The sequence below is a fragment of the Poecilia mexicana genome, unplaced genomic scaffold (assembly GCF_051168715.1).
Source record: "Poecilia mexicana isolate PSO_F unplaced genomic scaffold, ASM5116871v1 scaffold_7, whole genome shotgun sequence".
NCBI lineage: Eukaryota > Metazoa > Chordata > Actinopteri > Cyprinodontiformes > Poeciliidae > Poecilia > Poecilia mexicana.
This window is the reverse complement of record NW_028263376.1, coordinates 27,452,104-27,466,206: the sequence shown is the minus strand read 5'-3', so window position 1 is coordinate 27,466,206 and position 14,103 is coordinate 27,452,104. Positions and strand designations below refer to the sequence as shown.

Genomic DNA, 14,103 nt, shown 5'->3' with positions numbered 1-14,103 from the left:
TGTTTGTACACCGGGATCCAAAACTAGACCGTTTGCGTACACTATGTCCCCTGATTCTGGGCCGCTTCTCCTCCTACAGGAGTGCTGGTGAAATATATGGGGACATAGATCTCCATCCACTGCAACAGCAGAGTCCACAATGTGACTGAGAGCAGTACGGTCAGACTAGTGCTGCACAGATATCAAAAGTCAAGTTCTGTCAATCCAAACTTATTGGAAATTAGCTCTATTTCTATTAATGAAAGCAGTAATTTCCAGCAATGACAACATAACTGATGGTAATGTCACGGTGACATTTTAAAAGTTATTTAGAGTCATTCCAGTCACCGCAACAGAAACTCACGGCCGGTGTAGACATGCAGAGTTCTTGCAACATTCAGTCTGCAGAACTTGTTGCTAATGCAAATCTGACCAGCTGATTTTATTAATGTCTTTGAAAGGTAAAACTCTGAACAGTCGAGATCAAACACTGAAGCGGAGATAGCAGCACTTAGGAAAGCCATTTTAAGGGATATCATTAATTAAGTAAATATCTGTGAATGTTACAACAGGCCAGATGCATATAAAAACACATTTGAGTTCACAAATAAATTTAGAGTTCACAGGTAAACAAAAAATATTTTTTTTTTAAATTGTAAAAATGTTGCATGACAAAATCCTTGCATTATTTTTGGAAGGAACTGAAGAGACCGGGACACATAAACCCACACATTTTGCTCAGTTTCAAAAAAGACACTTTTATTTTATATGATACAACTCTTTCTAGTCGCTCAAATGTGACATCAACCAGCCTTCTCTCTGTGTTACACCTTTTACTTTTGGTTCTCTGTAGAGGTATTCCATTGTGTGTTTCATGCAAAACTGACTGATCAGTCATTCCAATGAGAGCTCTGTAAAATAAACAGAAGTTAAAATAAGCTAATGTCCTATCTTTCTGGATTGTTTTGTTTTCAAAGTGAATGATAGTGGTAGTTTGTTTTGTTGTTTTTGTGAAAAGATTTCCAAGTATCTTGGACGTGAGCTCTGAAATGTGAGGCCTTTTGATCTTTGGTGCAGCTGTATGATCTAACTGAACTGGAGGCGAAAGTCTTTAGGGACCCCTAGCGGCCACAAATAGGACAGCTCTTCTCCTTTTGCAGCTCCTGTTTTGAAAATGCTAACAGTAATTAATATCCTTGATTCTTTTTTCTTTCTTTCTTTCTTTTTTTTGAACGAGGAATGGCAAGCCGAACCCTATAGTAAGGACACAAAACATCCTAATTGCTGAGCTGCTGTTGTTATTGGCACTTTTTAGGAAGAAGAATCATGCAAACATCCAGCTGCATTGATGAGAGTTCTTGGCATACCAGGGTCATAGTTCATCCTTCAAGTGGCTGTGTTAAAGTACATTTTCTGTATGGTATGTACAGTAAAAGATCCATGAGGGCAAAAGTTATAGAACGAGGGTCTTGACATGACAAGAACTGACTTATAGTATAACTTACTTTTTTAAAACAAAAATCAATTCTTATTTAAGGATAACAAAAGATAGGCGTAATGTGGCATTGCTCCAGTCAGTGACCTAGGAGATGATGCATGCAACACTTTGGGTGAGTCTCTATGGATGCGTTTTTTCAACTCTTGAGGAGTTGCCCAAAGAGGGGAAAAAGAAGCATGGGCTGACGTCATACCCACAGAAAACCTCCAGAGGGCTCCCTCATGCCTTCCTGTCCAGATCAAAGGGAGGCCGGTCAAACAGAATATCGGAGCACGCAGGGCGCCCCTCAACACTGTTGCAACAAAGAAAGTTCCTCACTTTTCAATTAAATTTGAGCAAATAAAGTTCTTGCGATGACCCCCTCAAATGTTCCGGCTTTCCCGTTCTTGTTAACATAAACAGCACACTCAGGTGTCAGCAGGGGAAAAAAATAATAATAATAAAAAAAAAATCATATGGATATAAATGGGGGTGTCTCCTTTGCAGGGTATCAGAATGAAACTTAAAGAAATTTGCCAGAGGAAACAAGAAGAGGCGCTCCTTGCCTGCTCTCATGCACACCCACATATCCACAAGTCATTTTTCACAAACACACATTCAGGCACACACTTAGCTCCAGTGATTGCCCCAATTAGGAATGGAATCATCCAAGATTTCGCTCCATCCCTTTCAAAGAGAGGAATACAAACTCTTCAAAAGAAAATAAACAAACAAACAAACAAAAAAAAAACAGAAGGTAGAAAGCAGAAATTGTCATATCAAGGAGTGTTTCATAATTCTGAGCCTAGCAGCATCGCGCTGGATGCTCTCGCTGTTCACTGGAGGTGATCAAGGCCACATCACCTCCCTTTTAAGTGGCTCTCTAAAAGGGAGCCAAGCAGTTTATATATATATATATATATATATATATATATATATATATATATATATATATATATATATATATATATATATATATATATATATATATATATATATATATATATATATATATATATATATACATATATATATATACTTCAGCTTCCTTGGAAGTCCCGCAACAAGCATACACCTCAGGTGTGTGAACAAGTACACAAGTGGTGTCTTCACAGCATTAGTCAGCTGTTGTCCTCCTGACTCAGAAGAGTTCACAGGTCGTCTTCGGCTAGCTGGGCTAGGTTGCTGGGACGTCGTCCGGCTGAGGGGCCTGACAGAGCGGCCTGGGTCACCACATCAGAAGCAGAGCCTCTGCGGAAACCCTCTACTGCTCTCTGCTGGCAAGAAAGGGAACACTGATCAAAGCACTGAGCCACCCTACCTGAGCCACAATGTAAGAGAAACTACTTCCTCTGTATTTATAATGCGTCTTTGAAATCCTTCCTCATTCATGCCTGTTAACGGAAACTGTTAAAACCGTGTGCATGTGAGAAGCTTAGCATGTAAGGCATTTTGTAAAAGTTTTCATGCCTCTTAAACTTTATTTATTTTTACGCTTTCACGTTACAGCTGGATAATTTCGGTAGATCATAATAGGATTTCACCTGATAGAACAACAGCAAGGCATAATTTTAATGTGGGCATAAAATGATCTTCCCCTGAACGTTTCCTGTAAATAAAACACTTGAGAATCGCAGCATAAACAATACTTCAGCTCTTTTTCGCCATGACACCCAACACCAAACTCTAGTGATAACAGAGTCCACCCACAGGTAATTTAATCTCAGTATAAATATAGCTGTTCTTTGAAGGCCGCAGAGTTTGTTTAAGAATATTAGAGAACAAACAGCATCATGAAGACCCAGCGTCAGTATCACCAGGAAATGACCAGTCTAAATTGACAGGCTACGAACAAAGAGTATAATGAGAAAAGCAGCCAAGAGTCATAAGATGACTCATGCACTCTGCAGCTCCAAGACCTCATTTATAAATAATTTTAACACAACACTTTGTTGGTGGACAAAAAAAAAACATAAGTTTTGTCTGTAGTTTGTGCTAAACACATAGAAGAAGGTGCTCTGGACAGAAGAATTGAGCTCTTTGGCCTACATATGAATCACTATATATGTGGTAGTGAAGAAATACGCTGCATCAGCTCTCAGAGTGAGCTTTGCAAAAGGAATTGACGGAAAATTCAGTTTCTCGACGTATGAAGCATGAAAGCTAAATTTTCAGATTCATTTTTTTCTAAAAAAGAAATTGGGAACTCTTCATCCTTCTTTCTCTCTACAATTATACACATTTTGTTGGTAGCATACATAAGATATAATAAGGTTTGTGGTTGTATTGTGACAAAAACGTAGAAAAGTTCAAGGATTACGAATACTTTCCAAAGCGACGTAGATGGATCTGATCCCCCATCAGACGGGAAACCATTATGCATATTTGATAGGCATCTCCCTGCCTTCCCTGATCAGTCCAGGCCTACTTCCTGTTTGCTTTACATAATCTGTCAGCCCTCTGAGGACAAAAGCCCAGAGATGACAAACGTGCATCTTCTTGATGATAACAAAAAAAAAAACAACTTTACAGAATGCTGCTGTTAACAGGACTTCTTCAAAACTTATTAACTCATTATTTTTATTTTTTTATATAATCTTCTGGTTTAGTCCATCAATTTTCTTAATAGTCTGCAGTGGATATAGACGATGCACTTGTTCTCCAACAGGGGGAGGTGTAACTCTTTTTGTCAAACACATTTCTTCACTCAGTCTGCGTCTACAGAACGAGTTGCAGTTACAGTTTAATTAGCATTGAATAGAAAATTGGATTTGTTGTTAGATGTGGCAACATGGTCTGTAGGCAGTCCCCCAGAGGCTTGTTTTCTGTGTTCTGTAATTCTGCAGCTTGTTCGGTCATCCTGCTTGCTGACTGCACAGCTCAGCGGTCATAATAACAACGTCGTAATCAATTGCACATACTCTACCTGTGCGCCCTGAGCGGCCGGGGTGTACAGCCCATTTGATACAGCTGGACAGTTTGACTGATCACAGAGGCCCAGTCGGACGTGTGACGGTGAAGCAGTGTGGGAGTCAGCAGGGCATGGCTGGACCGCAGTGGCCTGCAGATGTAGGTAAGAAAAAGGTGAATCACTCAAGCAAGGCAGTTTGCTGAGGTTTTTTTTATTATTATTATTATTATTCTTTCCACATTTAAGATATGCAGCGACAAAAAGCTTGAAAAACAGAGTTTCTGGCGCAGCATGCACTGAAACAGTGTGCAAAGGGCAACGGCAGTGGCGTTTCCCCCACAGAGCGATACAGCTCAAGATACCTACACCCCTCAACGAGAACATCTCGCTCGGCCCTTGGCTCTGGCTTTGGCTCGGCAGGTAGAGCGCTGGCAGAGAGGTGTTGTGAGAGTGGAGGGAGGGAAGCTTGTGGCGGTCGATGGAGGCAGATGAGTGGGGCCTCAGGGCGCTCGCAGCAGACAGAGGGGGCCTCATGCTGCGGCCCAGGCTATTGGACTTGCTCTCTCGTCGCTGATACTCAATTGGTGATTGTAAGGCTGAGAGAAAAAGAGAGCGCAGTCAGTTTTTTTTTTTTTTGGCAAACTTCCGCAAGCGTGCTAAAGAGCGTTGCAATGAAGCGGATGCGTGTTTTTAATTTGCGAGAGGATAAAAAGCCCAATCGTGTTAATTATCTGGCAACGTTGTTCTTGTTCTGTTTGATGTTACAGTGTTATGACACGCAGTAATCCGTTATTTATTGGTCCGGATTCGCACACGGAAGCTCATTGATGTTAACGTCACCTACAAAATAAACAATTCTAGTGTGTTTATGAGCCCTTATTAAATATTTGGTGATCCTGTCCATGAGGTGGCAACGACTACAAACATGTTCTCAATTCGTTTTATCCACATGCACAAGTCACTAACACTTTAAACATGTGTTGCACTTTGCAAAATCTATCAAAAATGTCTTTGATAGCTTATTTTACCAAAAAACAAAATGCATCTAAAATACTTAATGTAAGACGTTTGTGGGCTCATAAAGCTTTACACCTCCATGGCAATGTGTGAAGAGTGTTTAATGAGTGTTATGTTTAGACAGAACTTGTCCTGTGAAAAGCTTTGCATTAAAACCTGTTATGACTGTGAAGTCGATATTAAACCCCGGCCAGCTCAGGAACATGTCTAAAATTTTCAGTCAGAGAAATGTTTGTCGATGTATTTGCACCACAGAAAACTCTCCCTTTTTCAAAAATAATCAACCAAAAAAAAGTCTTTCTGAGCGATCAATGAAGGAACCGTTTGACTCATGATTGTCGAAACAGTCACATCACTCTGAGCTCTTCTTTTCAATGAGCACTTTTAAGTTTCAGTCGTTGCTTGTGTTTAAAAAAAATGCAAAAAAAAAAAAATCCCCCCAAACATTTATCTACTCATCTACATAATCTCACGACATGCTCAGGGATTGATGAACAAATCAATCATTTATTACTTTTAGAAATAAATAACTGTCACTCAAACACAGGCTGATCATACCGTTAAGAAAGTTGCGCTGACTTTCCAGGATCTGAACCACGTCATTGACCCAAGCTCTGCAGATCTCAGTGGAGGAGCCCTGCAGCTGGTACCGCACCACGCTCCCATCTGGGTTTCGTGAGGTCAGTACAAAACGCGTATCGTCGCCGTCAGCACTGGGCTCCACCCCCAGGCAGCTAACCTGCAAAACAACACATCTGACTAACACCTGGGAGGATAACATCTTGCTGAATCGCTTGTTAAATAACTCGTGCGATTCTCTGGAGACTTCATAATGAGGAGTTACACAACATGCTAATGCGGTGGTGGGGGGGGAGAATTAGTGTGATACAAATCTGTTGTGTAACTCACAACCTGGGTGGGTGTTGCGATTTCTTACTTCTAGGTATTTAGTTGTTGTTTTTTATCATTACATCCTGCATGGCTTGGAAAAGCACACACCTTGATGCTGTTTTTAAAGATGTATCCAGGGATGGAGAAGTCTTTCTTCTTGTCAATGGGCTCGCTGAAGATTACCAACTGCTCAAACAGGAAGACCCGTCTCTCCTTGGCTCGAGATAGAAAGCCACTGTCCTGCTCTGTGACAGTGAAAGTTTCCTGCTGAAGCAGCTTGCCCTGGGCTGTGATCTTTCCCTGGTACACAAACATAAAAAAAAAAAAAAACGCCAGATGAAATGTGTTGCATTTCTTGTGCCGCACGCAGGGAAAAAGCTGCTGTAAAGACGTACCTCAAAGCCTTGTAACCTGCCCACATTCATCATGTCATCGCAACGTTTTGGCACCAAGCACATCACCTCCACCGCTTTCTGTGTGCGACACGGGAATAGGAGATGTTGTCTTGGACACTCACGTTCACAAAATATCTTCAAATCACGAATGTTTCCATCAGGACTCTCACCTCTAACTCTTCAGTGTCCTTCCCAGCTTTGATACTGTACGTCAAAAGGTCCTGCAGAAATAAACACAGCGCGGTCACCGGAGCATTCCAGGTTTACTAGCCAGAGTAAAGCGAGGACATCTGGTGGTCTGTTTATGGGTGTTTAATTCATTCGTTCATTAGAGTACGATAAAGTAAAGTTCTAAAGAAGCAAGATTTTTATACAACTGACCAGAAAAGATATTGGCATGTTATTGTTTGAATCATCTGGCAGGGAGGGAGTCTCATTCTGTAATTTGCCTCTTCCTCTGTTAGTGGAAAGCAGCCTGACAGACAATATGCTCAGTGTGTGTCTTGATGCTTTAGGCGCACGATGTTTACGTAAGCCCCCATGCCATAGCTGTGTGTGATCTGACAGCTGCTCTGTGCGTGTTGCTTGGGTTGCTGGTGTGTTGGTAAGCGGTGAAGCAACGACCCATTTGTCACCTTCAGCAGAAGCTGGTACTTCATGATCCTCTGGACAGGCTTGATGAGCAGGCCATTGAGCTGCAGTCTATGTCCCAACTGCTGTCGGAGCTCCTAGAAAGAAAAACAGCAATTCGCATGTCAGCGACATCTCAAAACACGACCTCTGATGACCCGCGGGATCTAACTCAAAGTGATTAAGGTTGGGCCCCAAAAACGAAGTGGCAGCTCTAAAGGGATTCACGCAAACATGCGTTAAACATAGCAGAGACATCGGTGCATGCTAAAACTCAGGATGTGACAGTGAACTGGTGCTGAGACAAAACAAAAACCACAAACAGATTAAATTGTCATTCCGTTTTCGGGAGAAAAAGCTGATTTTTCTCACCTCAAAGTAGGTCTCGATGTACTCTGACACGATATGTTCCGACTTGGGCTTGTTCTGGCAGTACACAACGTACATATGGAGACGTCGCTCCTGAAAACCGAGACCAGAAAAAAAAACCTCTCAAAATCAATCTTGGTACAGATTAGTAAATACTACTGTTGGCTTTCAAAATACAATGAAATTATAACAAATTCCCCTAAAAGCAAATCACACATTTCTCTTATTTTATCACAGCATTTTGAGTATTTCGTGAATCAAGTTGTCTTATGCATGTGTATGTGAATTCTTCTGCATCTCTGTTTTGTGGCTTGAACTTATTTATATGTACTTTTATATGTTACTGCCAAAAGAAATGAAGGTCTATGCAGTGGTACTGATACAAAGTGATCGGCTTGTGGGTGTGAAATGGCAACACTTGATTATGAAATGTGGTGAGAATTAGCAAAAGGGGGAATTTACTCTGAGCTTTTCTGAATTTTATGTATTTTTTCAGACTAATTCCCTTTCTTCTTAAGCTTTAGCAATCAATTGTATGTTACCTTTTTAAATGTTTTGCAAATTGAAATATTTTTACTACTGCTTTGTTCTCAAAATTAATTAAAAGTCACGTTTGTCGTTTTGTTACTGTATTTTCGTAATGATCTATTCCTAATATTGTACCAATTTGAGTCCCAGTGGGGGAACAACGTCTCTTTGGTATCAGCACGGCCACACGAAATGCCTCCGAAAGTGAAGAGAAAAGGAAACCGTTTTTCAACGTGTGGTTAGTCTGGCTGCTGTTTGGGATGAAAGGCATGCAGAAAAAAAAAACAATGATTTGTCTGCAAGTGCAGCGCCTTTGAAGCTGACTCTGTCTGGTTGTGCCTACTCTTCTGTAACTAATTGGCATGGGAGAGCAGATATGGCAGCGCTGAGAGAACTAATGGCTTTACATGTAAATGAGCACCAGGTTATGTATAATTTACCCAAGCCACCCTTCAGTGTAACCAGAGCCTTCGCAGCCAGTCGATGTATAACAGCACCTAGCAACCAGCCCGCCCAGTTCTGCAGACTATGGACCACATGTAAACAGCCGCCGTCCACGTATGAACGACCGTTCTGTGTGTGTCCGCCTTCCAGTACTCAGTGTAAATCTGTTTTCACACGTGTTGCAGGCCGCTTGTGTGTAAGTGAGCACACATGGCGCATATTGGTGACACGGATCTTGTTAAAAGCGGCTCGGGCTTTCTGCTTTTCATTAGGGCCTTGTTCCCAGTCTGCTTGTTTTCTCAGTTTGACACCGTGCTTAGATTTAGTTGGAGCTTTTTTTTTTTTTTTTTTAATCCCCCACCGGCCTTTTAAGTTGATTATCTGGGGGGGGCTAAGACTCTCTGGATTCCAAAAGGAGCTTCAATAAGAGAACGGATGAACAAAGCGGGAAAGAGGAAGAGATCTTTGACTTAATTATGTTTGAAGCAGAAGCAAAGCCGGGCTAGTTGAATTGGCCGTTCGTGTCCGCCTAGACTGCATGTGCCACTACTTAACCAATACGCATAAATCTAATTTTACTCCCCGTGTGACCCCATTGTGACTGAAGATCATCCCTTTAGCTTCCCAACGGTTCTGGGTTTCAGACAGAGGATTTTGCGTCAACACAGCAGTCCTCCCCAGGGGAAGAACATTTGGTCTTCTTCTTTTTCCACTCAATAAAAATATTCCAAAAATGACATTTATTCTTTTACTTTTAATGATGAGTATTACCAAGTTCATTTTTTCCACTGGAGCACGTTGGTGGCTGCTCATTTCAGCATATGTCTGTCATGGTGTGTAATGATTGCTCCTCATTTGTTAAAAGAAATAAAAAATAAATCATGATACATTTCAATGATACGTGGAAGACAATGGACAACTGTCAGTTTTTTTTGGTATTGTATAGGACAACAGTATTATTATATGTAGGTTTTTCTCCAGGTATCAACCTGGAGTATGCAATGGTATGAATGGTAACTAAAACAATCCTGAAAACTTGTTATTGTCCAGCAGGACCTTTTGTGTCCCTCTCTGGCCTCATGAGGGAAAGCTGTCCCCACAAATTTGGATGTGAAAATTGATTTTTTTTTTTTCTCCCTAAACATTAATCTCATATAAACACAGTGGTACTATCTTTCTTTTGAAAAATAAATCCCTGTATGTCTACAAGAAACTTTGGAACAATGATAAGTGCTTGTATAACCTATGATAGATGAAAATATTTTTATTTTTTTGGAATTACTCAATTTTCCGTTCTTGCACTGGTACAAAATGCCAGGACTGGATGTTTGACTGGTGCAAACACACAAAAGGCACATCTTTGCAGTGTGGTTCCCAAATACATTTTTGGATAATTTTGTTTTGAGTACAATTTTTTTCTAATTGTGGCCCAGTTTATCTGTCTGATGTTTTGTACCCGTCTTAACCATGCCTTCCCTCAGGTTCAGTAGACCAGATGTCTTTAATTGTTCCAGACATATGTTGCACAGTCACACGAGTGAAACAGCTTTTGTGGTCGCAACTCCAAAGCTTTAACCTTTCTTTTTTATTACTTTTTTTTCTTTTCATTTGAATTTCTGCATGCTCTTCTCTTGTTAACGCATACATTTTCTTATTGTCTTGCCTGTGTTTTTGTTTGGTTGGTTTTATCAGATAGCACTGTTGGGTTGCAGATTAGGCCTTCTCGTCATTACTTTCATTCCATACCTGACTTTTCCGAGTATGAAATAAGATCTTTCACACCGGTCATGTGTCAACTCCTTCCTGCCATGTGGACGCTTCATTTCTCCCTTGACAACCAAATAAATTTAAGTAATTTTCTATAATATAATGCAAGTTATATCAAACCAAAATAACTCAGTGTTATATAACTGGGTTTTAACCGGTAACTTTTAATGAAAGTAAATATGCCTAAATAAAGGGGTGAAATGAATGAGACAGAATTAAATACAAAGGGTCCAGACAATAATGCAAGACCAGGTTAGATTATGGGTAAGATTTGAGAACTTTGGACTAATTCTGCATAATTCATGAAAAAAAAAAACTATGGCTACAAAATGTTTTTTTTCTCGTGTATCAAACTGAGATAGGAAGGGAAGATCAGCCAACGTGTAGGTTTGTTGCTGTCATTATCGGAACTCCCTATTTATGTATTTATATACGTAAGATATGTGATTAAAAGTGAAACTTTCTCCTGCGCATCTTGTTATTGTTTTTTTTTTGTGTTTTTGCTTGATTCTTGACCTAGGGTAAACAGATCTATGTCAAGATATTTGGGGCGGGGGGAGAGTTTTACATCAAAAAGCTTTCTTTTCTTTCTCACCAGTCCAGGCCAGACTGTTAGATCAGTCATTTCACTGAGTACTGCTGCTAAAAGCCCAGCCTGACTGAGAAGTATCAGAGAGAGGGAAGTGGAAAGAGCCAGGCTGGGAGTGGAGCGAGGAAAGAAAAGAGCCTTGTCTGTTTTCTTTACTTTCTTTTCCATCACACCCAACGCAGCAAGGAAGCAGACACAGAGCCACCTACTCCTCTAATATGCATGTATGTATTTGCCTACATGATGTTTAAACGTACTCACATGTTTAATAAAGAGCCGAGCCAGCCTTTCTGGCTCCTCCGAGCACTTCTCCAGCTCTTCCAGGAAGTAGCTGCAAAAAAAAAGAAACACACACGTTCAGGCACACGCGCACGCACACACACAATCATCCTCCCAAAATGGAAGTTCAGATTCGCTTCATGAACTTTTGTTCCTTCGTTTTCCACTGAGACACAAACACATTACGCTGCGCAGATTGCCGTTTTCCTTTCGCTTTGTCTGCTTTGGAACACGGAGCTTTCAACATTCTTTAAGAAGAAGAAGAAAAAAAAAAAAAACCTTAAATACTTGGAAAACTCACTCTTTATGCCAGTCATATATTTGGTGAATGTTTCCAAAAACAATCTTGTCCTTTCCTTTCATACCCTCTGGAATACCTTTGGAACTCATTGTAGCCATGTAGCCCTGCAAAAGGAAGAACAAGCAAACAAAACAAACAAAAAAAGAAAAGCTGATCATTCCAGCAGTGCATAGCTAAGTCATTACAGCAAAGAGCAGCAATCCCACACCAGATAATACTAAGCTTTTATTAACTTTCAGATGGCAAGAATTCCTCTCTAAACCAAAATATCTGCAGCTATTTAAGGCAACGGGAGATGGATTGCACTGTAATATAATACTCCTTAGGCTTATAATTCATAAAATCTGCTTAGGACTGGAGACGGTGGGATGGAAGCAGACCAAAGCGTGGAGTGAAGTGAAGGGATTGCGATGATTAGGATTTGGCCCTCTCTTTGATAGACTGTGTGGATGAATGTCAGTGCAGACTGTGAGGTTTACCTCCACTATGAGCCCCAGGTTTGCCACATAGTCCTTCTCCGTCTCTATAAGCTCGTTCAGTACATACCTGGAGGAGCAGACGGAGGAGACGATTAGTGTTTCTGAAGTTATTTCACATCTTAAACCACATGACGGCACTTTAATAATTTAAAGAATTTTCTTTTTGCCTTTAGAAAAAAAAAACACTCAGTTGCCAGTTTTCTGGATGTCGCAGAGGAAAAACGCGGACACTTTTCAGCTGGTGCATTTTTTACTTGAATAAATCTAATTTAGCAGAACATCCTGCAAAAGCTTTTGAAGTCAGCAAACAGGAAATCAGCTGTGCACACACAAAAAAAGTGGACACTTGTGGGTTTTTGATCCCTTTTCGGTGTCTCCTAAAGAACAGCAACAAGCCTCAAATGTCACTTGAAAGAGTTCAGCATAAAACATTTTACATGAGATAGTAGCTAAAGAGTACCAGTCAGGTCAGAAGCTCAGAGGGATTTCAGGTGTATATATATTAATACATTTGCAGTTCAGACGCATTTTTTATTTTATTTTATTTATTTATTTATTCATTTTTTTGCATGCCTGTCAGTTTATGCAAAGTAAACTTTGCTTGCATTAAGTGTTTAAAAAATGTCAACAGCAGCCGCTCTTGCTGCAAGAAAAGTATATTTTGTTTTGGCACCACAATGCCTTTTATTCCCCAGTTTTGACAGATATTTAATTAACTTTCGATTACGTATGGAGGACCATGAGCAACCGTCCTGTTTCCAGATGCTGGGGGAACTGGGCAGGAAGCAGCAGGGTTATTGTAAATAGGTGCTTGATAAAATGAAGCCTTAAAAACTATTGTTATAAGACAGATCACATTCTTCTGTCGAACTTTCAAGGTGCAAAACTGAACATCTGAGAAAAATTCAGAAACATGACCAGAAGTTACGGGGACTAGCATCACCTAATGGCCAGAGAATCAGCTGGTTACCATGGAGACTGACCCACAGCACTTTCTTATGTGAGTATTCCTGCTGCTTGGGTATCAAACCAAAATAAATATTAGTTCACTGATATTTTCTGGACAAGAGAAATAGAATTTTATTTTTTCCTCGTGTTTCATGAAATGATGTCATTTGTTTGCTGCTTGTGAGGACAATAACAAGTCACACCAAAAAAATTGAGACGATAATGTTGTTATTGCATTTTCATGCGATGCGAACAAGGAGTTTAGTCATGCTAAATGTTGCACTCAGATTGTGTGCAGACAACATGATCTAGGTGGTGCTCACTTCTCTCCTGAAAACAACCATCATCCTTTTTCCAGCTAAGCAACACATATTTACCCCTTTAGAACAGTTTATCTCATATTGTTCTTCCTCTGCCGCATCCACCCATTAATCATTACCTCATTGGGCCAGAATATTTGCATTTGCGTATTTTTGGTCGCTCCGTAAAACAGACGCACAAGAAACATCTGCAAACAGCAGCGATGGATGACAAAGCCCCATCTATTCGCTCCCTGGAAGTTAGTTTCATAGTTTATAAAGATGTAGCATGAATGGTAACAGCACCTTGCACCAATCTAGTGGCTGAAAAACAGATAAAAATAAAAAAAATCTTTTCTGTTGAGCTGTTATTCAATAATTTAGCAATTAATGACGAGTAATTAATTACAGACCCTGCAATAAGCTTGATTAAAGATTTTAAGAGTCCCACCACTAAATGAAATACATTAAAGTTTGCTATTCTGACATTACAAAATGTTAAAAGAAAAAGTTCAGGGGAAATAAAAAAAAAAATCAAATATGCCTATGTTTTGGTAAAACAGGACTCCAGCCACTATCCTTCCACAGCAGGAAAAACATAATAAAATAAATATTATCTGGATTAAGTAATTATGCAATGATGTCTGTTGTTGTCATGTGTGTAATTACAATAGATATCTTCTTATTAATAAGAATCACATTTGGAAAAACCCAGTTAACTGAGTGCAAAATGTGTAGAATTACATTATTGTAGAATTTAAAGAAGAGTATTTCTTTATATTTTCCACCCTACTTGTACA

The 14,103-nt window shown here is 40.0% G+C and overlaps 1 protein-coding gene across 3 annotated transcripts in view; it reads right to left on the bottom strand.

Moving 5' to 3' along the window:
* Positions 1–711: 711 nt before the first annotated feature.
* arhgef25a (Rho guanine nucleotide exchange factor 25a) overlaps positions 712–14,103 on the bottom strand; it is a 59,295-nt gene continuing 45,903 nt past the window's right edge. For 2 of the 3 annotated variants that reach the window (XM_088007372.1, XM_088007374.1), the window contains 12 exons: positions 12,057–12,123; positions 11,578–11,681; positions 11,259–11,328; positions 7,673–7,762; positions 7,306–7,398; positions 6,841–6,891; positions 6,671–6,748; positions 6,384–6,575; positions 5,943–6,123; positions 4,734–4,963; positions 4,383–4,517; positions 712–2,733 (listed from right to left, as the gene is read on the bottom strand). In XM_088007372.1, the coding sequence (XP_087863498.1) occupies positions 2,608–2,733; positions 4,383–4,517; positions 4,734–4,963; positions 5,943–6,123; positions 6,384–6,575; positions 6,671–6,748; positions 6,841–6,891; positions 7,306–7,398; positions 7,673–7,762; positions 11,259–11,328; positions 11,578–11,681; positions 12,057–12,123 (1,417 nt within the window). In that variant the 3' untranslated portion in view covers positions 712–2,607. The remainder of the gene's footprint in view (positions 2,734–4,382; positions 4,518–4,733; positions 4,964–5,942; positions 6,124–6,383; positions 6,576–6,670; positions 6,749–6,840; positions 6,892–7,305; positions 7,399–7,672; positions 7,763–11,258; positions 11,329–11,577; positions 11,682–12,056; positions 12,124–14,103) is intronic. The other variant, XM_088007373.1, reaches the window with a different exon arrangement.